The sequence below is a fragment of the Ovis aries genome, chromosome 3 (genome assembly GCF_016772045.2).
Source record: "Ovis aries strain OAR_USU_Benz2616 breed Rambouillet chromosome 3, ARS-UI_Ramb_v3.0, whole genome shotgun sequence".
NCBI classification, from domain to species: domain Eukaryota; kingdom Metazoa; phylum Chordata; class Mammalia; order Artiodactyla; family Bovidae; genus Ovis; species Ovis aries.
Genome location: NC_056056.1, coordinates 135462674 through 135490223, shown reverse-complemented (window position 1 = coordinate 135490223; position 27550 = coordinate 135462674). Strand labels below are relative to the sequence as shown.

At 38.4% G+C, this 27550-nt stretch overlaps 2 protein-coding genes across 2 annotated transcripts in view; one reads left to right on the top strand and one right to left on the bottom strand.

Annotated features, from left to right (window-relative positions):
* Positions 1-20685, top strand: part of TMPRSS12 (transmembrane serine protease 12) — a 28485-nt gene extending 7800 nt beyond the window's left edge. Inside the window, exons 3-5 of the mRNA XM_027965938.2 lie at positions 5220-5488; positions 13909-14051; positions 20434-20685. Coding sequence (XP_027821739.2) covers positions 5220-5488; positions 13909-14051; positions 20434-20685 — 664 coding nt within the window. The remainder of the gene's footprint in view (positions 1-5219; positions 5489-13908; positions 14052-20433) is intronic.
* LOC114113983 (small ribosomal subunit protein uS12) lies at positions 16156-16679 on the bottom strand. The gene is given in 1 exon segment (XM_027967332.3): positions 16156-16679. A coding segment is annotated over 1 exon segment (432 nt). The 5' UTR covers positions 16648-16679; the 3' UTR covers positions 16156-16215.
* Positions 20686-27550: the final 6865 nt, after the last annotated feature.

The window sequence follows — 27550 nt, the reverse complement described above, 5'->3', positions numbered from 1 at the left end:
TATTTGCCATGAAGTGATGGAACCAGATGCCATGGTCTTAGTTTTCTGAATGTTGAGTTTTAAGCCGGCTTTTTCACTCTCCTCTTTCACCCTCATCAAGAGGCTCTTTAGTTTCTTTTCACTTTCTGCCATTAGGGTGGTTATCATCTACATATCTGAGGTTGTTGATATTTCTCCCAGCAATCTTGATTCCAGCTTGTGATTCATCCAGCCCAGCATTTCACCTGATGTACTCTGCATATATGTTAAATAAGCAGGGTGACAATATACAGCCTTGACGTACTCTTTTCCCAACTTTGAACCAGTCCATTGTTCCATGTCCAGTTCTAACTGTTGCTTCTGGACCTGCATACAGGTTTCTCAGGAGGCAGGTAAGGTGGTCTGGTATTCCCATCCCTTTAAGAATTTTCCACAGTTTGTTGTGATCCACACAAAGGCTTTAACATAGTCAATGAAACAAAAGAAGATGTTTTTCTAGACTTCTCTTGTAAGGTTAGTCTAGTAGTAATGAACTCCTTCAGCTTTTGTTTGTTCAGGAAGTCTTTATCCAACAATTTGCTGTCTACAAGGGACTCACTTTAGCTTTAAAGGCACACATAGGGGACTCCCCTGGTGGTTCAGTGGTTATGAGTTTGTCTTGCAATGCAGGGGGTGCGGTTCAATTCCAGGGAACTAAGATCTCATATGCCATGGAGCAGCTGAACCTGCATGCCACAACCAGACAGCACACACATCACAGTGAAAGTTCCTACGTGAGGCTATGAAGATCCCATGTGCAGCAATAAAGATCTGAAGCAGCCAAATAGATTTAAAAAAATTTTTTTAAGGCACATATAGACTGAGAGTGAAGGGATGGAAAAAGATATTTCAAGAAATTGGTAACCTCCTAAAAAGCAAGGGTATTTAGACAAAATAGACTTTAAGCATAAAATGGTAAAAGAGACAAGAAAAGATCAGCATACAATGGAAAAGACCCTGATGCTGGGAAAGATTGAAGGGAAAAGGAGAAGAGGGTAGGAGAGGATGAGATGGTTAGATAGCATCATCTGCTCAATGCACATGAATCTGTGCAAACTCCAGAAGATGATAAAGGACAGGGAAGCCTGTTGTGCTGTAGTCCATCAAAGAGTCAGACACAACTTAGTGACTGAACAACAATAATAAAGGGGTCAAGCCATCAAGAAGATATAATGACAGTAAATATTTATGCATCCAACTTTGGAATGTCTAAGTATATAAAGCAAGAACTAACAGTTAAAAGGAGAAATAGATAGCAGTTCAGTAATAGTTGGGGACTTTAGTTGGGGATCTTAACAATTGACAGATCATCTAGAGAGAGAATCAGTAAGGAAACAGCAGATTTAAACAATGCTATAGATCAAGAAGGACTGAACAGACATAGACAGAACCTTCTAGCCAACAGTAGCAGATTATACATTCTTCTCAAGTACACATGGAACATTTTCTATGATAGACCATATGTTAGGCCACAAAACAAGTCAGCAAATTCAAGGAGACCGAAATCATACCAAGGAGCTTCTCTGACCACAATAGGATGAAAGTAGAAGTCAATAAAAAGAGGAAAATTGGAAAATGCATGAATACATGGAAATTAAACAATACTCTCCTAGGAAACCAATGGATCAAAAAAGAAACTAAAAGAGGAATTTTAAAAGGATTTTGAGACAAAAATGGAAACACAACTTATGCAGCAAAAGCAGTTCTAAGAGAGAAGTTCATGGCAATAAATGCATATATTAAGAAGGAAGATGATACCAAATAAAGAACCTACCTCTGTACCTGAAGGAACTAGAAAAAGAAGAAACTGAACCTAAAATTAGAAGGAAGGAAATGATAAAGATCAGCACAGTGTTAAATAGATACCAAAAATATATAAAACATTAACCAAACTAAGAGTTGGTTCTTTGAAAAGATAGACAAAATTGAAAAACCCTTACTTACCAAGGAAAAAAGAGGGAGGACCCAAACAACAAACTTATAAATGCAAAAGGACATAGTATAACTTATACCACAGAAATACAAAGGATCATAAGATTTTTTAAATGGGTATAGAATCTGAATAGATATTTTTCCAGAGAAGATAAATGAATGGTCAACAGGTACCTGAAAAGATGCTCAGCTCACTAGTCATTAGGGAAATGTAAATTAAAACCACAACGAAATATTACCTTACAATGACCATCATGAAAAAAGACAGCTAACAAATGCTAGTGTGGATGTGGAGGAAAAGGAACACTTGTGAACTGCATATGGGAGTGTGTAAATTGGTACATTCACTATGGAAAAACAGTATGGAGGGTCCTCAAAAATTAAAAATAGTACTATAACATGATCCAGCAATTCTATCTCTGGGACAATATCCAAAAGGAATGAAATATTAACTTGAAAAGATATCTGCACCCCATGTTTATAGCAGAATTATTTACAACAGCTTCTAAGTGACAAGCGATGGATGAATGGATAAAAAAGTAAAGAAATGTGGTGTGTGTGTGTGTGTGTGTGTGTGTGTGTGTGTGTGTGTAATTTAGCCATAAATAATGAGGAAATCCTACCATTTGTGACACTGTGGATGGATCTTGAAGGCATCATGCTAAGTGAAATAAGTCTGACAGAAAAATTCATACTGCATGTTCTCAGTTATAAGTAGAATCCAAGAAAAACAAAAAATCCCCACCAAATTTAGAGAAAAAGAGATGAGATTTGTGGCTGTTCCCAGAGGCGGGCTGTGGGGAGAAGGGATATTGGAGGAAAGGTAGTCAAAGGTACAGACTTCCATCGTAAGATAAATAAGAACTAGGAATATAACATACAACATGATGAGTATAGTTAAGACTGCTGTGTGATATACAGGAAAATTATTAGCAGAGTATATCCTAAGAGTTTTCACCACAAGGAGAATGGTTTTTCTTTCCTTTTTATTGCATATAAATGAGATTATGGATGTTAATTAAACCTATTGTAATCATTTTACAATATATGTAGATCAAACCAATATGCAGTACACCTTAATCTTATACAATGATGTATGTCAATTATTTCTCAATAAAACAAAAAAATTTTAATTCAAGGAAGATAAATTAATTTTATCTTTATCTTTAAAATAAAGATAATTTAATTCAAGAAAGAAAAGAAACATTATTTAAAAGTTCAGTTCAGTTCAGTCGCTCAGTTGAGTCCGACTTTGCAACCCCATGAACCGCAGCATGCCAGGTCTCCCTGTCCATCACCAACTCCCAGAGTCCACCCAAACCCATGTCCATTGTGTCGGTGATGCCATCCAACCATCTCATCGTCTGTCATCCCCTTCTCCTCTGGCCCTCAGTCTTTCCCAGCATCAGGGTCTTTTCAAATGAGTCAGCTCTCCTCATCAGGTGGCCAAAGTATTGGAGTTTCAGCTTTAGCGTCAGTCCTTCCAATGAACACCCAGGACTAATCTCCCTTAGGATGGACTGGTTGGATCTCCTTGCAGTCCAAGGAACTCTCAAGAGTATTCTCCAACACCATAGTTCAAAAGCATCAATTCTTCAACACTCAGCTTTCTTTATAGTCCAACTCTCACATCCATGCATGACTACTGGAAAAACCATAGCCTTGACTAGATGGACCTTTGTTGGCAAAGTAATGTCTCTGCTTTTGAATATGCTGTCTAGGTTGGTCATAACTTTCCTTCCAAGGAGCAAGTGTCTTTTAATTTCATGGCTGCAATCACCATCTGCAGCGATTTTGGAGCCCCCCAAAATAAAGTCTGACACTGTTTCCACTGTTTCCTTATCTATTTGCCAAGAAGTAATGGGACTAGATGCCATGATCTTAGTTTTCTGAATGTTGAGCTTTAAGCCAACTTTTTCACTCTCCTCTTTCACTTTCATCAAGAGGTTCTGTAGTTCTTCACTTTCTGCCATAAGGGTGGTGTCATCTGCATATTTGAGGTTATTGATATTTCTCCCAGCAATCTTGATTCCAGCTTGTGCTTCTTCAAGCCCAGCATTTCTCATGATGTACTCTGCATATAAGTTAAATAAGCAGGGTGACAATATACAGCCCTGATGTACTCCTTTTCCTTTTTGGAACCAGTCTGTTGTTCCATGTCCAGTTCTAACTATTGCTTCCTGACCTGCATATAGGTTTCTCAAGAGGCAGGTCAGGTGGTCTGGTATTCCTTTCTCTTTCAGAATTTTCCACAGTTTATTGTGATCCACACAGTCAAAGGATTTGGCATAGTCAGTAAAGCAGAAATAGATGCTTTTCTGGAACTCTCTTGCTTTTTCGATGTTCCAGCGGATGTTGGCAATTTGATCTCTGGTTCCTCTGCCTTTTCTAAAACCAGCTTGAACATCTGGAAGTTCACGGTTCACGTATTGCTGAAGCCTGGCTTGGAGAATTTTGAGCATTACTTTACTAGCATGTGAGATGAGTGCAATGGTGCGGTAGTTTGAGATCCATTAGTTGCTTCTTTTACATTTAGTGTCTTGCTTTATAAAGTCCTTTCTCACAAAGATACAGTCCAGTGGAATATATAAAGTCCTTCCCAACATCAAAGTTGTATATTCATCTATATTTTCTGTCTGGTTTAAGTTTTAAACCTCTCATCCTAATTTAATATCCAAATGTTTTATTCAAGGATTTCAAAAATGTTAAAAAGTAAATAGTTTAGTGAATTCCCAATACATATTATGCAGCTTCAGTTCATCAGCTCATGCCTGATCTTATTTCATCTTTATTCTTGCCAACTCCCCCTTCAATTATTTTGAAAGAACTCTCAGACATACCACTTTATGTATCTCTGAAAGATAAGTTTTTATTTAAAAGATCTGTGTATTTAAATATTTAATCCATTTGGAGTTTATTTTACTGTTTAATATTTTTCAGAGATTTAATTTTATTTCACTTTTCTAACTTGTTAGTTCCAATATCATTTATTGAATAATTCATCCATTTGTCCATTGATAAGAACTGCTACCATATATTAAATTCTCAGGTACTTGAATCCGTTTGAGACTTTCTGTTCCACTGATCTTTTTCTCCTTTTCTACATCACAGTAGTTAGGTTTTTCCATCATATGACTTTGTCAGATGAAAGTAGGATTAATTTTTTTTGTTGTTATTAATCTAACCTGAGAAAAACAAAAACTAGTGGGAGAAAAAGAATATTTACTTAAATAAACATGTTTATAACAAAAGCATTTACTTTCTTTCAGAAATCCTGTAATGTGGAGAGCTGTGATTGGAACTAATAATGTAAAAGGGAGTGAGCCACACAGCAAGAAGATCAAAGTTAATGCAATCATTATCCACCCAGACTTCAACGTGGAGTCTTATGATAACGATATTGCACTTTTTCACTTAAAAAAAGCAGTGCGTTATAATAATTACATTCAGCCTATTTGTCTACCTTTTGGTGTTTTCCAAAGACTAAACAGAAACACAACATGTTTTATAAGTGGCTGGGGAAGAACACAAGAAGAAGGTAATTATAATCTGAATTTTGCTGATATAGATTTTCCTGATAATTGGCACAGGGTGAATTCTTTTATGTATGTCTTTATATCTCTTTATATCATGAGTTTAAACAGTAGGTCTTTATAAACCAGTGAAAAGAAAATGTGTTTTAATTTTCTATGTTTTTTTCTTCCTTGTGGGAGAGAGAAATTTATCTTCCAAAGCAGAAATAGAGACTTCTTTTGTTATACATGCCTACATGCCAAGACACTTAAACTTTTAGACTTTCTCAGAGAGAATGATGGTTCCAAGTGTTTCTATAGTTTCTGAGACTCCTAGGTGATAAAGCAAGTTCTGTGGCAGATTTGCTTATCTTAAACGATAAGCTTCTGGCTATCAGGAATCAAATTTAGTATCCTTTTTATTTAGTGTACTGTTTAGTATCAAACAGGTTGATTGCTATGTATTTTCTATAGTGCACAAAGGTGCACAAAAAATTGACTATCTGAACTAATGGAAGGAATAAAAAAACATAGAAAACAGTCTCTGCAGACAATATTAAAGAAAAATAGAATTGTATGACAAACATTATAACTTCCTTATGATAGTAGGGAATTTTCACACAACTCTTTTATTATTGGCATATTAAGCAGATGGAAAATTAGTAAAGATTTATAATGTTTGCCTTTCCAGTAAGCGGCCTGAAGTGACCTCTAAAAATGGTGCTCTATTCATTCGACCCAGAAAACCCCACAAAATCATGCAAATCAGGAGGTTCAAATGTTCGTGTTCACTTTAAGAACATTTGTAGAACTGCCCAGGGTATGCACATCCAAAAAGCCAGCAAGTATCTGAGGATGTCACTTTAAAGAAGAAATGTGTGCCATTCTGTCGTTACAACGGTGGAGCTGGAGGTATGCACAGGCCAAACAGTGGGGCTGGACGCAGGGTCAGCGGCCCAAAAAGAGTGCTGAAAGTTTACTGCACATGCTCAACAATGCAGAGTCATGCTGAACTTAAGGGCTTAGATGTAGATTCTCTGGTCACTGAGCACATCCAGGTGAACAAAGCCCCCAAGACGTGGCACAGGACTTAGAGAGTTCACGGTTGGATCAACCCCTACATGAACTCTGTCATATTGAGATGATCCTTACCGAAAAAGAACAGATTGTTCCTAAACCAGATAAGGAGGCTGCACAGAAGGAAAAAGATATCCCAGAAGAAACTGAAGAAAGAAAAACTTATGGCCTAGGAATAAATACCGCAAAAAATAAATGCAAATAAAAGTGTTGGTTGTAAAAAAATAATAATAAAATTATAATGTTTGAATTAGCAAGTTTGATTTAATAGCCAAATCAGAAAATTCTGCACCCCAAAATCAGACACTTTCATCTTTTCAAGTACAGGTAGAACCTTTATAAAAACTGACTGCTTACTAGGCCATAAAGAAAATCTCCAAGTTCGAAGGACAGGTAATGTACAAACTATATACTGTGATTACAATTAATTTAGAAATAAGAGAGATGGGAATATGATGGAATAAGGAGGTTGGCAAATCCTCATCCCCCAACATAAGCACAAATTGGAAAAAAAACCTCAAAAACTGTCAAAAGCAACCATTTCAGAGCCCTAGAAATAAAAATGCACAATAAATTGAGGAGTATTTGTTTATTATAAACATCTAGAAATTTGGGTAAAAAGAGGAACTTGTAGTTTTCTTGCTGTGGCTGCTCCTAACTCCCTTTCTGATCAGTCAGTGTAATAGCTTTACCAAGATCATGAGGATCATGAGGGAAAAGGATCTTGCTACCAAAGGATATGGACTTGATTTGGAGTAGTAGTTGATAATCCAGGCCAGTAGCACTGTCAATAAAAGTAATTGATTCAAAAAACTAAAAAATTTTTAAAAATAAATTTTAAACAAGTATTAGACTCAGCAAGAGATGAAGAGGGGAAACAAACAGCTCTGCTGGTCTGGGATTGTGATCCTAGATGCAGCCAGGAGTGGAAAAGATCAGAAATTTGACAAGAAGAACCTCAAAATGAGACAGCTACAGAATGGCTAGATAAGCTCTCCAAACATCCTTGGTTTACTGGGAAACATACATGTATACACATGTGGGGAAAAAAAACCTGAGAGAGCTTAGCATACAGTGAAAACCAAGGCAGAGTTGAAATCTGACTGAACTCTGAACACACTCCCCAAACCATACATAGATTCATCAGCAGAGGATGAAAGCCAAAATCATTAACTGATAAGTAAACTATGCAGACACATGGGTAAGCCCTGTGAAGGCAGGTTAAAAGGTAAAAATCAGAATTAAAAAACTGAGCAGAGACATCAACAGTCACACAATGTGGGACACACAGATTCTACAATTTAAGTCCAGGCAAGTTATTTTTAAGAAAACACAACAACATTGCTGAGAAGAGAAACAAAACCCAGAGTTGTTACAGTACATTAATCTGAAAATGCACAATTTTCAACAGAAATACTGTAAGACATCCAAAAAACTAAGAAAAAAACAGAAATGTGACCTATATTTCCCCCCTATATTCAGGGGGAAAAAGTAGTCAATAGATACTGACTCTGGACAGGTTTAGATGTTGAATACAGCAAAGACTTCAAAGAAGCACTTTAAATAGTTTGACAAATTAAACAGAAATTATTATCCAAAGAATTAAAAATGTGATGACAATGACTTAACAAATAGGGAATGCCTGTGGAGAAATAAACAATTTTAAAAAGAAGCGAATGGAAATTCTAGAGGTTTGATATGGCACAAGAGAACATCTGTGAATTTAAACTACAGCAACAGAAATAATATAATCTGGAGAAAACAGAGAAAAAATTCTTGAAGAAAAATAAACACACTCAGAGAGGCCTGTGGCACAACATCAAGTATACCAGCATGCATATAGTGGGATTTCTGGAAAGGAAAGAGAGAAAAAATGGGGACAAAAAAATAGCTGAAGAAAATAATAGCCCCAAACAACCTGAATTTCATGGAAAAAGAAAAACAACACAAAACTTTAATTTATAATAAAGAAGCTCAACAAATCCCAATTAAGATTTTAAAAAAACTAAAAATGTGCAAAACATGTATACTTAAAACTACAAAATGTTACACAGGGAAATTAAAGAAGACCTAATAAATGGAAAGACATCCCACATTCATGGATTCAAAGACTCAATATTGTTAATATGGCTATTATCCTCAGATTGACCCATATTTTCAATGCAATCCCTATCAAAATCCCAGCAAGGTTTTTCATACAAATGGCATTCCACTTCAGGACTACTGCCTGGAAAATCCCATGGACGGAAAATCCCATGGACAGAGGAGCTTGGTAGACTACAGTCCATGAGGTCGCAAAGAGTCGGACACGACTGAGCGACTTCACCTCACTTGACAAGTTGATCCTAAAATGTATATGGAAAGGCAAAGAACCTAGAATAGTCAAAAAGTTTGTTGAAGAACAACAAAACTAAGTTACTCTACCTAATTTAAATTTATCTAATACTAAAAACTACAGCCATTAAGACAGTGTGGTATTGATTTATCTTCTGGTAGCATGTTTAGAATTTTCTATGTGTAGTATCGTGTCATCTGCAGATAATGACAGTTTTACTTCTTCCTTTCCAATCTGGATTCCTTTTCTTTCTTTTTCCTCTTCAACTGCTGTGACTCAGACTTCCAAAACTATGTTGAATAAAAGTGGCAAGAGTGAGCATCCTTGTCTTGTTCTTCATCTTAGAAGAAATGCTTTTAGCTTTTCACCATTGAGTATGATGTTAGTTATAGCATTTATTATGTTGAAGTATGTTCCCACTATGCTCACTTTCTGGGGAGCTCTTATTGTAAACTGATGTTGAATTTTATAAAAATTCTTCTGTATCTATTGAGATGGTCATATTGTTTTTATTTTTCAATTTGTTAATACAATGTACCAAACTGATCAATTTATGGACCTTGGAAAACCCTTGCATCCCTGGGCTGAATCCCACTTGGTCATGATATATGATCCTCCTAATGCATTGTTAGACTCTGTTTGCTAGTATTTTGTTAAGGATTTTTGCATTTATGTTTATCCGTGATACTGCCCTATAATTTTTTCTTTTTTGTGATATCTGTAGAATTCAACTGTGAAGCCATCTGGTCCTGGATATTTGTTTGTTTGCTGGGAGTTTTAAAATTACTGATTCACTTTCAGTACTGTTAATTCAAATTTGGTTTCTTTTTGGTTCAGTCTTGAGAGATTGTACCTTTCTCAGAATTTGCCCATGTCTTCTAAGGTATCCATTTTATTGGTGTATATTTGCTTGTAGTAGTCTCTTATGACCCTTTGTATTTCTGCAGTGCTGGTTGGTTAAACATAGCAGAAATCAATGGAACACAATACAGAGTCCAAAAAAACCCCCAAACAACCCAACTTATGTTTATGATCAACTGATATATTTATACAAAATTCCTAGAAAAGGCAAACCTACAGAGACAGAAATCCTATCAGTCATTTTCTGAGGGTGAGGTTGGAGGTGAGAACTGACTGCAGTTGGCATGGAGAGGACTTACTGGAGTGGAAGTATCCTAAAACTGGATGTGGGCCTGGTATAAATTTACAAAAAATCATTGAGCTGCTTTCTTACAGTGTGAGAATTGTTATGTAAATTAAACATAAATAAAGCTTCTTTAAAAATGACCCCCCAAAATTTAAATCACACATTTGAAAACTTTAAAATATACTACTAAATAACTCCTATGTCAAAGAAGAAATAATAATCTTAAATCCTTATAACTATATAATAATGTATATCAGTTCAGTCACTCAGTTGTGTCCGATTCTTTGCGACCCCATGGATGCCAGGCTTCTCTGTCTATAACCAGGGAAGTTTACTCAAACTCATGTCCATTGACTCAGTGATGGCATCCAACCATCTCATCCTCTGTTGTCCCCTTCTCCTCCCACCTTCAATCTTTCCCAGTATCAGGGTCTTTTCCAATAGTCAGCTCTTCGCATCAGGTGGCCAAAATATTGGAGTTTCAGCTTTAGCATCAGTCCTTTCAATGAACATTCAGGACTTATTTCCTTTAGGATGGACTGGTTGGAGCTCCTTGTAGACCAAGGGACTCTCAACAGTCTTCTCCAACACCACAGTTCAAAAGCACCAATTCTTTGGTGCTCAGCTTTCTTTATAGTACAACTGTCACATCCATACATAACTTCTGGAAAAACCATAGCTTTGACTAGATGGACCTTTGTTGGCAAAGTAATGTCTTTGCTTTTTAATATGCTGTCTAGGTTGGTCATAACTTTTCTTCCACGGAGCAAGCGTCTTTTAATTTCATGGCTGCAGTCACCATCTGCAGTGATTTTGGAGCCCCCCAAAATAAAGTCTCTCACTGTTTCCATTGTTTCCCTATCCATTTCCCATGAAGTGATGGGACCAGATGGCATGATCTTTGTTTTCTGAATGTTGAGCTTTAAGTCAACTTTTTCACTCTCCTCTTTCAATTTCATCAAGAGGCTCTTTAGTTCCTCTTCACTTTCTGCCATAAGGGTGGTGTCATCTGCATATCTGAGGTTATTGATATTTCTCCCAGCAATCTTGATTCCAGCTTGTGCTTTCTCCAGCCCAGCGTTTCTCATGATGTACTCTGCATATAAGTCAAATAAGCAGGGCGACAATATACAGCCTTTCCCGATTTGGAACCAGTCTGTTGTTCCATGTCCAGTTCCAACTGTTGCTTCCTGACCTATATACAGATTTCTCAAGAGGCAGGTCAGGTGGTCCGGTATTCCCATCTCTCTCAGAATTTTACACAGTTTGTTGTGATCCACACAGTCAAAGGCTTTGGCATAGTCAGTAAAGCAGAAGGAGATGTTTTTCTGGAACTCTCTTGCTTTTTTGATGATCCAGCAGATGTTGGCAATTTGATCTCTGGTTCCTCTGCCTTTTCTAAAACCAGATTGAACATCTGGAAGTTCATGGTTCATGTACTGCTGAAGCCTGGCTTGAGAATTTTGAGTATTACTTTGCTAGTGTGTGAGATGAGTGCAATTCTGCCGTAGTTTGAGCATTCTTTGGCATTTTGAAAACTGACCTTTTCCAGTCCTGTGGCCGCTGCTGAGTTTTCCAAATTTGCTGGCATATTGAGTGCAGCACTTTCACAGCATCATCTTTTAGGGTTTGAAATAGCTTAGTGGGCATTCATCACCTCCATTAGCTTTGTTCATAGTGATGCTTCCTAAGGCCCACTTGACTTTGCATTCCAAGATGTCTGGCTCTAGGTGAGTGATCACAACATCATGGCTATCTAAGTCATGAAGATTCTTTTTTGTATAGTTCTTCTGTGTAATATTGCCACCGTTTCTTATCTGCTTCTGTTAGGTCCATACCATTTCTGTCCTTTATTGTGTCCATCTTTGCATGAAATGTTCCCTTCATATCTCTAATTTTCTTGAAGAGATCTCTAGTCTTTCCCATTCTATTGTTTTCCTCTATGTCTTTGCACTGATCACTGAGGAAGGCTCTCTTATCTCTCCTCTTTGGAACTCTGCATTCAAATGGGTATATCTTTCCTTTTCTCCTCTTTTTTTTGTTTCTCTTCTTTTCTCAGCTATTTGTATGGCCTCCTCAGACAACCATTTTGCCTTCTTGCATTTCTTTTTCTTGGGGATGGTCTTGATCACTGCCTCATGTACAATGTCAAGAACCTCCGTTCATAGTTCTTCAGGCACTGTCTATCAGATCTAATCCCTTGAATCTGTTTATCACTTCTAGTGTATAATCATAAGGGATCTGATTTAGGTCATACCTGAATAGTCTAGTGGTTTTCCCTACTTTCTTCAATATAAGTCTGAATTTGGCAATAAGGAGTTCATGGTCTGAGGCGCAGTCAGCTCCCGGTCTTGTTTTTGCTGACTATATATGTAGAGTTTCTCCATCTTTGTGCAAAGAATATAATCAATCTGATTTCGGTATTTACTATCTGGTGGTGTCCATGTGTGGAGTCTTCTCTTGTGTTTTTGGAAGAGGGTGTTTGTAATTGATCAGTATTGTATTTGTGCAAGGATATTCTAAGTAACCAGTGGAACAGAACAGAAAACACAGGCATCTATTTCTGGACTCTCTTTCTCCTATTTACTTCAAAAACCTCTAGTTATTTTGAATAACCCTACACCAATATCACATTGGATTAGTATTGTTAATAAATCAGGTGGTAGGTTTACAGATGTTGAATTCATTGTTATATCTGGTTAATGTCTATGTTACATATACTCTTTTATATACAGCCAGTATTACTTTAATTATTTAAAAACAAAGGGTAGAAATGCTTCTTTCCTCTAGGAAGCCTTGATCCAGGAATTTGGATGTCATTAGATATACTTTATTTTTATTTCCTTTCTTATTCTCTATCCATGTTGACTTTACTTTCTCAGGCTGCCTGTCCTCATAAATGTGGAAGTATGGCTGCAGGCTGATTTGAACTTATATTAATACCTAATCATGTGACTAGGGTGAAACAGATTCTTCTCTGGCACCTCCAGTTAAAAAAGCTGGATAAGTATTCCAATTGACGAGGCTTATACCAAATATAATCACCTCTAGACTAATTCCAGGAGAATGGAATTCTGTGAATGGAACAGTTTGGTCATTTTCCCACTTGCAGTAAAGGGGAAAATGTCTATTACTTGAAAAGCTAAGAAAGAATGTGGCGCACATAAAATATTCAGCTTCCACATATGACAACTGCAATTCTGAGACAGCCTGATGGTATCAGATGCTGCTGTTACACTAGCTTTTCTGTGGATAAATCTTAGAATAATCTGAAGTGTTATCTTATATCTTCCTATCTTTTCTGTAGCAAAGAACCACTTTATGTTCAAGAATAAGCAGAGAAGTTAGGGGAGTACATGAATTAGAAATCTGCTTTAAAAAAAAAAAAAAGAAATCTGCTTTATTTTCACATTCAACATTTTGCAAGACAGCATCATTAGAAAACTTAATTAAAATTATTCACAACTTACAACATAAGACTGACCTCAGCATTTACCTCTCTCAGTTCAGTTCAGTTGCTCAGTCATGTCTGACTCTTTGCGACCCCATTTACCTCTTTAGCCCTTGATAATCTTTATAGTTTTATTTTGTAACACTACAGATCCTTCTGTGAGACCTCCAAGAAACATAAGAGAGCAAAGATTTTTTTAAAAGTAACCTGAAATTCCTACTATCTAGAGATAACTATCATTAAGACTTGGTCGACTTTCTTTCACCGTATTTCCAGGCATTCATACATGCATACATATCTGGATACAATTGTACATAATTGTTCAATCAGTCACTATGGAAAGAAAACCTGTTGAACATGAACATTTTATATTGCTGTCAAAATGTCTGCTCTCCAAAATAATTTAACTGGTATTTCTTTTTGTTGTTGTTAATAGGCAATGCTACCAAAGAGTTACATGAAGCAGAAGTGCATTATATCTCTCGAAGTTTCTGTAATTCTGAGAGGAGCTATGGCGGTATAGTTCCGAACACTTCATTTTGTGCAGGTGATGAAGATGGAATTTTTGATTCTTGCAGGGTAAGACCAGATACTTTTCCTTAGCAATATTTTCTAAAGACAGAAAGGAACTTGAACAAATCTTTGATCACTTGCTGGTGAAGTCTTAATTCTCAAGTCTAAATTATTTTTCTCCTTTTTAACTATTCCATGCTTGCCTAATTCCTTGGTTTCTACAATCACGATCAACCTAAGAAATATTTGCCTTGAATCTTTTTTTTCATTACCACCTTTATTGAGATACAATTTACAGTTCACCCATTTAAAGTATAAAACTCATTGGGGGATTTTATATTTAGAGTAGTGAACCATTATCATAATCTAATTTTTAGAACACTTTTGTCACCACCCCCTCCCCCCAAAAAAACCTCTTCCCATTAAGGCAACCATTAGTCTGTAGAGATTTGCCTATTCTGGAAGTTTCCTATGAACAGGATCATTCAATTTGTGGTGGTCTTTTGTGGTCTTCTGTGACTAGGTTCTTTTACTTAGCATAATGTTTTCAAGGTTTGTCTCCATTATAGCATGTATTAATACCTTATTCATTTTATTGCCAAATAATATACCATAGTTTGGATATGTCACATTTTATTCATCCATCCATTTGTAGATGGACAGTTAAGCTATTTCTGCTTTTTTGGCTATTACAAATAACATGGCTATAAATATTTGTGTACATGTTTTTATGTGTAAGTATGTTTTTATTTCTCTTGGAAATTCTACCTAGGAGTGGAACTGCTGAGTCAATTCTTAATGTTTTAAAGAACTGTCAAACTGTATTCCAAAGTGCCTACACCATTTTACATTCTTAGGCAACAATATGAGACTTCTTCTGTTTTTTATTGGAATATAGTTGATTTGCAGTGTTGTGTTAGTTTCAGGTATAGAGCAAAGTGAATCAGTTATATATATACACACACACACATGTATATTCACTTTTTAAAGGTTCTTTCCTCATATAGGTCATTACAGAATATTGAGTAGAGTTCCCTATGCTATACAGCAGGTTCTTTAGTTATCTGCTTTAAATTTAGTCGTGTGTATATGTTAATCCCAATCTCCCAATTTACCCCTCCTCTCTGATCCCCTGTTAACCATAAGTTTGTTTTCTACATCTGTGACTCTAATTCTGTTTTGTAGCCAAGTTCATTTGTACTCCTTTTTTTTAGATTTCACATATAAGCAATATCATATATTTGTCTGTGTCTGACTTACTTCACTCAGTATGACAGTCTCTAGGTTCATCCATGTTGCTGCAAATAGCATTACTTTTTTAATGGCTGAGTAATATTCCATTGTATATATGTATCACATATTCTTTATCCATTCCTCTGTTGATGAACACGTAGGTTGTTTCTGTGTCTAGGCCATTATAAACAGTGGTGCAACGAACATTGCAGTACATGTAATCTTTTTGAAATATATTTTTCTCTAGGTGTATGCCCAGGAGTGGGATTGCTGAGTCATATGGTAGTTCTAGTTTTAATTTTTAAAGGAACCTCTATACTGTTCTCCACAGTAGCTATACCAATTTACATTCCCACTAACAGTGTAGAAGAGTTCCCTTTTCTCCACACCTTCTCCAGTATTTACTCTTTGTAGATTTTCTGATGATGGCCATTGTGACTGGTGTGAGATGATACTTCATTGTAGTTTTGATTTGCATTTCTCTAACATTGATAATTAGTGATGTTGAGCATCTTTTCATGTGCCTTTTGGCCATCTCAGCAATGTATCAGTTCAGTTCAGTCGCTCAGTCAAGTCTGACTCTTTGAGACCCCATGGACTGCAGAACGCCAGGCCTCCCTGTCCATCACCAACTCCCAGAGTTTACTCAAACTCACGTTCATTGAGTTGGTGATGCCATCCAACCATCTCATCCTCTGTTGTCCCCTTCTCCTCCCGCCTTCAGTCTTTCCCAGAATCAGGGTCTATTCAAATAAGTCAGCTCTTTGCATCAGGTGGCCAAAATATTGGAGTTTCAGCTTTACATCAGTCCTTCCAATGAATATTTACGACTGATTTCCTTCAGGATGGACTGATTAGAGCTCCTTGCAGTCCAAGGGACTCTCAACAGTCTTCTCCAACACCACAGTTCAAAAGCATCGATTCTTCAGCGCTCAGCTTTCTTTTTTTTTTTTTGGTATAGGAAAATTTATTACTATCGTGCTTTCATCATCAAAATTTATGATCTTGGTCTTTCCTTCTTGCCTTTGTATAAAGCCAAAAGAGAGACATTGGCTACTTTGACAACCTTAAAGCGGACTCCAGGAATGTCACCAACAGCATGACCTTTGCGACCAAATCCAGCAACCAGAACTTCATCATTTTCCTCAATAAAATTCAAGCAACCATCATTGGGTACAAAAGCAGTGATTTTTTTGCCATTCTTGATTAGTTGAACCCTGACACACTTCCTGATAGCAGAATTTGGCTGTTTGGCTTCAACTCCTACTTTTTCCAGCACAATTCCCTTGGCGTGAGAAGCGCCGCCAAAAGGGTTGGCCTTCAGGGCTGTGCCCAGATGGGCTTTCTTGTACTGCTTATCATGCCACTTCTGGTCTCGTCAGTGGCTACGGAGCTTCCTGGCAGTACGAAGACCGCGACACTTGCCCATCCTGCCGGCGCCACGGGCCTGAGCGAAAGAGCTCAGCTTTCTTTATAGTCCAACTCTCACATCTATACATGACTACTAGAAAAACCATAGCCTTGACTAGACGGACCTTTGTTGGCAAAGTAATGTCTCTGCTTTTTAATATGCTGTCTAGGTTGGTCATAACTTTCCTTCCAAGGAGTAAATGTCTTTTAATTTCATGGCTGCAGTCACTATCTGCAGTGATTTTGGAGCCCCCCAAAATAAAGTCTGCCACTGTTTCCACTGGATCCCCATCTATTTGCCATGAAGTGATGGGATCAGATGCCATGATCTTAGTTTTCTGAATGTTGAGCTTTAAGCCAACTTTTTCACTCTCCTCTTTCACTTTCATCAAGAGGTTCTGTAGTTCTTCACTTTCTGCCATAAGGGTGGTGTCGTCTGCATATCTGAGGTTATTGATATTTCTCCCAGCAATCTTGATTCCAGTTTATGCTTCTTCCAGCCCAGGGTTTCTCATGATGTACTCTGCATATAAGTTACATAAGCAGGGTGACAATATACAGCCTTGACGTACTCCTTTTCCTATTTGGAACCATTCTGTTGTTCCATGTCCAGTTCTAACTGCTGCTTCCTGGCCTGCATACAGATTTCTCAAGAGGCAGGTCAGGTGGTCTGGTATTCCTTTCTCTTCCAGAATTTTCCACAGTTTATTGTGATCCAAACAGTCAAAGGCTTTGGCATAGTCAATAAAGCAGAAATAGATGTTTTTCTGGAACTCTCTTGCTTTTTCGATGATCCAGCGGATGTTGGCAACTTGATCTCTGGTTCCTCTGCCTTTTCTAAAACCAGACTGAACATCTGGAAGTTCACAGTCCATGTACTGTTGAAGCCTGGCTTGGAGAATTTTGAGCATTACTTTGCTAGTATGTGAAAGTGAAAGTGAAGTCGCTCAGTCGTGTCCTACTCTTTGCGACCCCGTGGACTGTAGCCCACCAGGCTCCTCTGTCCATGGGATTCTCCAGGCAAGAATATTGGAGTGGGTTGCCATTTCCTTCTCCAAAGGATCTTCCCAACCCAAGGATCGAACCCAGGTCTCCCTCATTGCAGGCAGACACTTTAACCTCTAAGCCACCAGGGAAGTGAGATGAGTGCAATTGTGCGGTAGTTTGAGCATTCTTTGGCATTGCCTTTCTTTGGGATTGGAATGAAAACTATCTTTTCCAGTCCTGTGGCCTCTGCTGAGTTTTCCAAATTTGCTGGCATATTGAGTGCAGCACTTTCACAGCATCATCTTTTAGGATTTGAAATAGCTCAACTGGAATTCCATCACCTCCACTAGCTTTGTTCCTAGTGATACTTCCTAAGGCCCACTTGATTTCACATTTCAGGATGTCTGGCTCTAGGTGAATGATCACACCATCATGATTATCTGGGTTTCTAATTTCTCCACATTCTTGTCAGCACTTGTTATTGTCTGTCTTTTTTAAAATAGAAATACAATTGATTTTCAATACTGTATTAGTTTCAAGTGTACAGCAAATTGATTCAGTAATATGTGTATACTTTTCCAGACTATTTTCCATTATTGTTATGACAAGATACTGAAATCCTTGTTGCTTATCTATTTTATGTATAGCAGTTTGTATCTGTGAATCCCATACTTCTAAATAATTTATTCCTCTCTATATCCCTTTACCCTGTGGTAATCATAAGTTTATTTTCCATGTCTGTGGTTTGTTTCTGTTCCATTTAATGATTTTTAAAAACAATTTTATTTTTGGCTGTGCTGGATCTTCACTGCTACGCAGGCTTTACTCTAGTTGTTGAGTAGGAGCTACTCTTTGTTGCAGTGTGCAGGCTTCCCATTGTGGTGCTTCTCTTGTTGCACAGCAAGAGCTCTAGGCATGCAGACTTCAGTAGTTGTGGCATGTGGCTCAGCACATGCAGCTCCCAGGATCTAGCGCACAGGCTCAGTAGTTCTGGTACATGGGCTTAGTTTCTCCACAGCATGTGGGGTCTTCCTTGACTGAGGATCAACCCGTGTCTCCTGCACTGGCAAGCAGATTCTTCACCGCTGGGCTACCAGGGAAGGGCTGTCTTTGTTTTTTTTTTTTTTTTTTTTTTTTAATATTCACTTGGCTGCGCTAGGTCTTAATTGTGGCACTCGGGATCTTCAGCCTTCATTGCGGGATCTTCAGTTGTGGCAATTGAACTCGTAGATCTGGGAAGTGGGATCTAGTTCCCTGACTAGGGATTGAACTCAGGCCCCCTGGATGGGAGCACAGAGTCTTAGCCACTAGACCACCAGGGAAGTCCCATCGTGTCTTTAATGTATCTCACTGTCTGTTTTGGCTGCCCTGGGTCTTCTTTCTGCACATGGGCTCCTCCGGTTGCAGCAAGGGCGGGACGCTCTCCAGTCAGAGTGCACAGGCTTCTTACCGGAGTGGCTTCTCTTGTCGCAGGGCACGGGCTCTAGCGGGTGCAGGCTTCAGTAGGTGCAGCGTGCAGGCTCTAGAGCAGGCTCAGTAGTTGCGGCACACAGGCTTAGTTGCCCTGCACCTTGTGAAATTTTCCAGAACCAGGGCTCAAACCCATGTCCCCTGTATCAGCAGGTGGATTCTCAACCATTGGACCACCAGCGAATTCCCATCTTTGATTTTTTTTACAAAATCAAATGTATCTTTTTTTTGTTTTGTTCCTTGTGGCTTTTAAATCTTTCTTTATTCCTTTTGTTTCTTCACTGCTTCTAAATCTACCAGCACATCACTCCCAAACAGTGTCCCATGCTCTGATCTTTTCCTACTCATTTTGATTTCTGCTCTTCAGGGTTTATCTTTCCGGTATCCTTTTCCTTAAAAATCTTACTGAATAGAAGAAATCAATCTAATTTAATTGCATTCATAAATGAAACATTCTCATCGTCAAAAAATAATTTTTTAATGCTTTCCTTATATAGAGAATTTGAAAACGCCTTAGAAACACGGTCCTTAAACTTTAAGCATTAAACAGTTATCTCAGTGTCCTTATTGTTTTGAATGATTAATACTCTTCAGTAATGGTGTTTTGGTGTATTAACAGTCTAGTATAAACTACAACAAAGATTTGTTATTTTAATACTATTAAATGTTAGCTGCTCAGTCATGTTGATTCTGTGATCCCATGAACTGTAACCCACCAGGCTCCTCTGTCCATGGAATTCTCCAGCCAAGAGTACTGGAGTGGGTTGCCATGCCCTTCTCCAGGGGATCTTTCTGGCTCAGGGATCGAACCCCGGTCTCCTGCATTGCATGCTTAGCTGTTTATTCCTATGATCCTGCACCAGTTAATGTCAACACTTAGAAGGATGCCGTGTCTTGCAAGATGCCCGTTCACTCCTGTCCTCTGGTTAGCAGACCACACACACCTAAATGAATCCATTATTTATCTTAGTTCTACCATTCCTACATAGCATTAATACAAGTATTCTAATAGACAATATTTATAGTATTTTGCACAACTCCTAAATTATATTCCTCCTGAGTAACTACATTAAAAAATCCAAACAATTTGATTATAGTATTTTGGTTCAAAACTATGCAGGTGGAGAATTTATCCACCAGCTATATGGTTCCTCAAAAATAACAGGCCAGACTGAATACCTGTTTCAGTTGGAATATAAAACTGAAAATCTATGCATCTTTATAAGTTAGAAGTTTAAAAATGTATATTTATATAAATATATAATTAATGTGATTAATTTATTCCAGATTTATTGCTGTTTAAAGACTACTGGAAGTAACTAATACTATTTTGGGACTTTTTTAATAGGGTGATAGTGGTGGACCATTAATGTGCTACCTACCAGAACGTAAACGATATTTTGTAATGGGAATTACCAGTTACGGATATGGCTGTGGTCGAAAAAATTTTCCTGGTGTCTATAGCGCACCATCCTTCAACCAAAAGTGGCTGACAGAGCAACTCTACCAGTCAAGCAATAAAGGCACATTTAATATAAATATTCCACTCGGACAGGTCCTTATAGCCTTAGGTTCTGCTGTCTTACTTGCAACTCCATAAAAAAATTCTGAAGAATCTTTATTTTGCATCGTGTCCCTTTCCATGTTCTACATAATGAAAATCATTTATTCTTTTGACAAATAATTGCCCATTCTAGAGTTCTCATGTGAACATTTTTTGGAATAAAAGGATTGTGACATATTAGATACGTGATTACAGATTTGGCACTCAATCACATTCTTCCTTGATGTATCTTGTTATACTTTATAATCATAATTTTGCATTTGGAATATCTTCCTAGAGTTTGTATAAACAGCTAAATATATACTTTATGTATATAAATGTCAAATAATAAAGAGCTAATAGTTAAAAGAAAAGTTGGTTTTTGTTAAATTAATCAAAACTTTTAAGTTAGGTTTTATTTTATTCAAAAACATTTGGTTGTATGATATATATTTTTTGAATCATCATCTTGTTTCTGACTCTTAAAGGATATTTGAAGAAGTAAGTATCTGCCTATTAATCAAATTCTAATTAGAACTATTTAATAGTAATACTTCCTTTCCGATGCCAAGAGAGAATTGTGGTGCAAACACCTCCAAATAATTTACTTCTTATCTAGAAAGGTATACTAAGACTTTTTTTTGGCAACATTATAACCAACTTTCTGAACGTTATTTTCTCGAAGCCCATGCTAAAAGTCTGTATTCCTTGGGCCCTTGAATTAAATGTGAGGTGACTGAGAAGCATGCTTAGAAAGGAAGAATACCAACCTGGGATTAACTTTATGATGACTAATCTATAATATGAATTATTAAAACAAAAAAGACAAGATTAGAATCTCCCTTAAACTCTGGAGAACTCATGCATAAAGGAGAAGTAATTATTTTCTCATCCTTCCTTTTAACATTCAACCAGTTAAAACCATGTATTTTTGTTGTTTTGCTTTGCTTAGCTTAAACCTAATTTTAGGATTTAACTGAAAGTAAGCATGCATTTTCCATCAATTAATTCCCTTGGGGATCATCAGCAGTTTAATGTTCAAGAGGCAGAAAACTGACTTTTTTATAGACATGTGAGCAACATTCAGGGGATACTGACTCTTCTTTTTTGAAGGAGACCCTAGTTTATCCATTGACAAGGTCTTATAAGGAATTAGTGGGTGATGCTTCTATAACAATCAGTATAATGCATTAGTCATTTTCTGTTTATTCTACCTGACTACCATTCAGATTCACTTGATAAGCCCTGGATATTAATGTTAAGAAACTCTTCAGAATGTATTGACAGCACTGGAGGGAAAATCCTTGCTTTTCAATTCAAAGGTATGTCCTACTTACTGCTTAGGTCTGCCTATCTAATCAGGCAGCATCTATTATTTGCAATCTCTTATCTTTTTGCCCAGTTTAGTTCACTTATTTCAGCCAACCGGAATTCAGTTATATAACATTTCTCTCCACCACAAGAGACTATTAGAGGATAGATTTTGGAACCTAAGACAGACTTTGTTTCAAATTTCATTCTGTTAACTTAGTATTTGTAAGAGTTGGGACGATTACTGATACCTACTTGGCACCAGTGTTGTGATGATTAAACAAGTTGATTATACAAAGTTTTGATATACTGAAGGTGCTCAGTTCCTATTATTATTATCCCAGGTAGCACTAGGGGTAAAGAACCCACCTGCCAATGCAGGAGATACAAGTGATGCGGGTTTGATCCCTGGGTTGGGAAGATCTCCTGGAGGAGGAAATGGCAACCCACTCCAGTATTCTTGCCTGCAGAATCCTATGGACAGAGGAGCCTGGCAGGCTACTGTCCACATGGTCGTACAGAGTCGGACACGACTGATGCAATTTAGCACACACATGATTCATATGGTCTTTTCATTATATAGATATATATATCAGATAGATACTTTATTTCTTTCAAAATCTGAAAAATTTACTAGAACAAAGGACTTGTTATTACTTATAAACTCAAATTTTAAAGTATATTATTTTTAACATAAAAGAAGCAGACTCACAGATATAGTGGTTACCAGTTTGGGGTGAGGATGATATAGAGGTGGGGAGTGGGAGGTACAAACTACTGGGTGTAAGATGGGTTCAAGGATGTCCTGTGCAACATAGGGAATATAGCCAATATTCCGTAGTGGAAAGTGGAGTGAAGTGAAGTCGCTCAGTTGTGCCTGACTCTGTGACCCCATGGACTGTAGCCTACCAGGCTTCTCAGTCCATGGGATTTTCCAGGCAAGAGTACTGGAGTGGGTTGTCATTTCCTTCTCCAGGGGATCTTTCTGACCCAGGGATCAAACCCAGGTCTCCTGCATTGTAGGCAGACGCTTTACCCTCTGAGCCACCAGGGAAGCCCAGTGGAAAGTGGAAAGTTACCTTTAAAAACTGTATGCTGCTGCTGCTAAGTCGCCTCAGTCATGTCCGACTCTGTGCGACCCCAGAGATGGCAGCTCACCAGGCTCCCCCGTCCCTGGGATTCTCCAGGCAAGAATACTGGAGTGGGTTGCCATTTCCTTCTCCAATACGTGAAAGTGAAAAGTGAAAGTGAAGTCACTCAGTCATGTCCGACTCTTAGCGACCCCATGGACTGCATCCTACCAGGCTCCTCCATCCACGGGATTTTCCAGGCAAGAGTACTGGAGTGGGTTGCCATTTAAAAACTGTATAAAATAGGGCAATTCCCTGGTGCTTCAGTGGTTAGGACTCAGTGCTGTCACTGCTGTGGTCTGGATTCAGTCCCTAGAAGATCCCACAAGCTGTGTGGCGCAGCAAATAAAATATTTTATAAAATTTTAAAATTAAAAATTAAAGTGTACTATTATAAATTTTAATTTATTTTTCCACTTCCCGAAATAGTCTATCCTCATATTGTACTATCAAAATCTGAAGTACAGAAAATAAGTAGAGAAAAATTCATACATAAGCGTACTATGCAAAGGCAGCTACCATAAGTTCTGCCTATTTCATTTATAAGGAGGATTTTTACGTACTCTTCTTAAGCATTATTTTATCCCAGCTATTTTTAAAATTTTCAATCTAAAAGGTGAAAGATGAGTACTATGACTGTCCACCTTTATTCGCCAAACATTAAACTCTTGCCCTGTTTGCACATTCTTTTTCTCTCTCTACACACACACACACACACACACACACACACACACACACACACACACACACACACACATATATATATTTGGTTTAACAATCTGAAAGCAAATACAACACATTATCTTCCAAGAGCAAGAATCACAATACCATTATCCCACCAATGAAACTTAACAATAATTTATTAATACCATCTAATATAGGGTCTGTATTCCAATCTTCCTGTCTTAAAAATGTTTTTATAGTCTCTGCCCTACTCCAGTATATAATCCAAATTCCACACATTGCAATGTCCTTTAATTTAAAATAGTTTCCTCTGTCCTTATTTTATATTCTTTTTTGTCTTTCATAACAGTGATAGAGTCCAAGTCAACTATCTTATAGAATCCTCTGCATTCGGGCTCACCACAGGGACGGGGATACTGGCAGCAGCAGTCCTGGAAGATCCCCCTAGGCATAAGCACTCTTGGAGGTCACCATTAACCTCACCATACAGCCCACAAACCCCAGGCCTGGGTTGCTTCAGGCCAAACAACAGGAAGAGAGCAAAACCCCAGTTCAGTTCAGTCACTCCTGTCGTGTCTGACTCTTTGAGTCCTCATGGACTGCAGCACGCCAGGCCTCCCTGTCCATTACCAACTTCCAGAGCTTGCTCAAAATCATGTCCATCGAGTTGGTGATGCCATCCAACCATCTCATCCTCTATGTCATCCCTTTCTCCTCCTGCCTTCAATCTTTCCCAGCATTAGAGTCTTTTCTAAGGAGTCAGTCCTTCACATCAGGTGGTCAAAGTACTGGAGTTTCAGCTTCAGCATCAGCCCTTTCAATGAGTATTCAGGACTGATTTCACTTAGGATTGACTAGTTTGATCTCCTTGCAGTCCAAGGGACTCTCAAGAGTCTTCTCCAACACCACAGTTCAAAAGCATCAATTCTTCGGCACTCAGCTTTCTTTATAGTCCAACCCTCACATCCATACATGACTACTAGAAAAACTGAGCAAGGCTCTGCCCACCAGAGCAAGACCCAGTTTTTCCTGGTCCTTCCCATTAGGAGGAGCTTCTCTCACAGGTAAGTCGGTAAAGAATCTGCCTGCAATGGAGGAGACCTGGGTTTGATTCCTGGATCAGAAAGATCCTCTGGAGAAAGAAATGGCAACCCACTCTAGTATTCTTGCCTGGAGAATCCCATGGACAGAGGAGCCTAGCTAGCTACAGCCCATGTGGTTGCAAGAGTTGGACAAGACTTAGCAACTAAACCACTAGGTAGTAGTTCTATTTTTCTGTTTTTTGGGGGAGGGTCAGTTGGTAAAGAATCCGTGTACAAAAAAGATCTTCATGACCCAGATAATCACGACGGTGTGATCACTCATCTAGAACCAGACATCCTGGAATGTGAAGCTAAGTGGGTCTTAGGAAGCATCACTAGGAACAAAGCTCGTGGAGGTGATGGAATTCCAGTTGAGCTGTTTCAAATCCTAAAATATGATGCTGTGAAAGTGCTGCACTCAATATGCCAGCAAATTTGGAAAACTCAGCAGTGGCCACAGGACTGGAAAAAGTCAGTTTTCATTTCAATCCCAAAGAAAGGCAATGCCAAAGAATGCTCAAACTACCACACAATTGTACTCATCTCACATGCTAGTAAAGTAATGCTCCAAGCCAGGCTTCAGCAATACGTGAACCATGAACTTCTAGATGTTCAAGCTAGTTTTAGAAAAGGCAAAAGAACCAGAGATCAAACTGCCAACATACGCTGGATCATCGGAAAAGCAAGAGAGTTCCAGAAAAACATCTATTTTTGCTTTATTGACTATGCCAAAGCCTTTGACTGTGTGGATCATAATAAACTGTGGAAAATTCTGAGAGAGATGGGAATACCAGACCACCTAACCTGCCTCTTGAGAAACCTGTATGCAGGTCAGGAAGCAATAGTTAGAACTGGACATGGAACAACAGACTGGTTCTGAATAGGAAAAGGAGTACGTCAAGGCTGTATATTGTCACCCTGCTTATTTAACTTATATGCAGAGTACATCATGAGAAACCCAGGGCTGGAAGAAGCATAAACTGGAATCAAGATTGATGGGAGAAATATCAATAACCTCAGATATGCAGATGACACCACCCTTATGGCAGCAAGTGAAGAAAAACTAAAGAGCCTCTTGATGAAAGTGAAAGAGGAGAGTGAAAAAGTTGGCTTAAAGCTCAACATTCAGAAAACTAAGATCATGGCATCTGGTCGCATCACTTCTAGGCAAACAGATGGGGAAACAGTGGAAACAGTGTCAGGCTTTAATTTTGGGGGCTCCAAAATCACTGCAGGTGGTGATTGCAGCCATGAAATTAAAAGACTCTTACTCCTTGGAAGGAAAGTTATGACCAACCTAGATAGCGTATTCAAAAGCAGAGACATTACTTTGCCAACAAAGGTCCATCTAGTCAAGGCTATGGTTTTTCCAGTAGTCATGCATGGATGTGAGAGTTGGACTATAAAGGAAGCTGAGTGCCAAAGAATTGATGCTTTTGAACTGTGGTGTTGGAGAAGACTTGAGAGTCCCTTGGACTGCAAGGAGATCCAAATAGTCCATCCTAAAGGAGACCAGTCCTGGGTGTTCATTGGAAGGACTGATGTTGAAGCTGAAACTCTAATACTTTGGGCACCTGATGCGAAGAGTTGACTCTTTTGGAAAGACCCTGATGCTGGGAAAGATTGAGGGCAGGAGGAGAAGGGGATGACAGAGGATGAGATGGTTGGATGGCATCACCAACTCAATGGACATGAGTTTTGTAAACTCCGGGTGGTGATGGACAGGGAGGCCTGGCATGCTGTGGTTCATGGGGTCGCAAAGAGTTGGACGTGGCTGAGCAACTGAACTGAACTGGTAAAGAATCTGCCTGCAGTGCAGGAGACTCCAGTTCAATTCCTGGGTCAGGAGGAAGGCTAGGATAGGCTACCCACTCCAGTATTCTCGGGCTTTCCTTGTGGTTCAGCTGGTAACGAATCCGTCTGCAATGTGGGAGACCTGAGTTCGATCCCTGGGTTGGGAAGATCCTCTGGAGAAGGGAAAGGCTAGCCACTCCAGTATTCTGGCCTGGAGAATTCCATGGACTTTAGTATCCATGGGGTTGCAAAGAGTCGGACATGACTGAGTGACCTTCACTTTCCCATTAGGAAGCTTACACAAGCCTCTTAGCTTCCTCCATCACAAGGCAGACAGAAGAAACAAGAAGAACCACAATGCCACAGCCGCTAGAACAAAAACCACATTACAGAAAATTAATCAGGAGGAAAAAGCAGAAGTTATGTCCCAGATGGAAGGACAAGATAAAACCCCAGAAAAACAACTAAATGAAGTGGAGTTAGACAACCTTCCAGAAAAAGTTTTCAGAATAATGATAGTGAAGATGATCCAGGATCTCTAGAAAGCAATGGAAATGAGGCAAGAAATGGTTACCAAAGACCTAAAGAACAAGCCAAGAGGAAAAACACTCTAGAAGGAATCAACAGTAGACTAACTGAGGCAGAAGAACAGATAAATGACCTGGAGGACAGAATGGTGGAACTCACTACCACAGAACAGAATATAGAAAAAAGAATGGAAAAAAAAATGAAGACACCCTAAAAGACCTCTGGGGCAACATGAAATGCACCAACATTCACATTATAGAGGTCTCAGAAGAAAAAGAAAGGACCTGAAAAAATATTTGAAGAGATAATAGCTCAAAAATTCCTGAACATGGGAAAGGAAGTAGTCAACCAAGTTCAGGAAGCACAGAGTCCCAGGCAAGATAAATCCAAGGA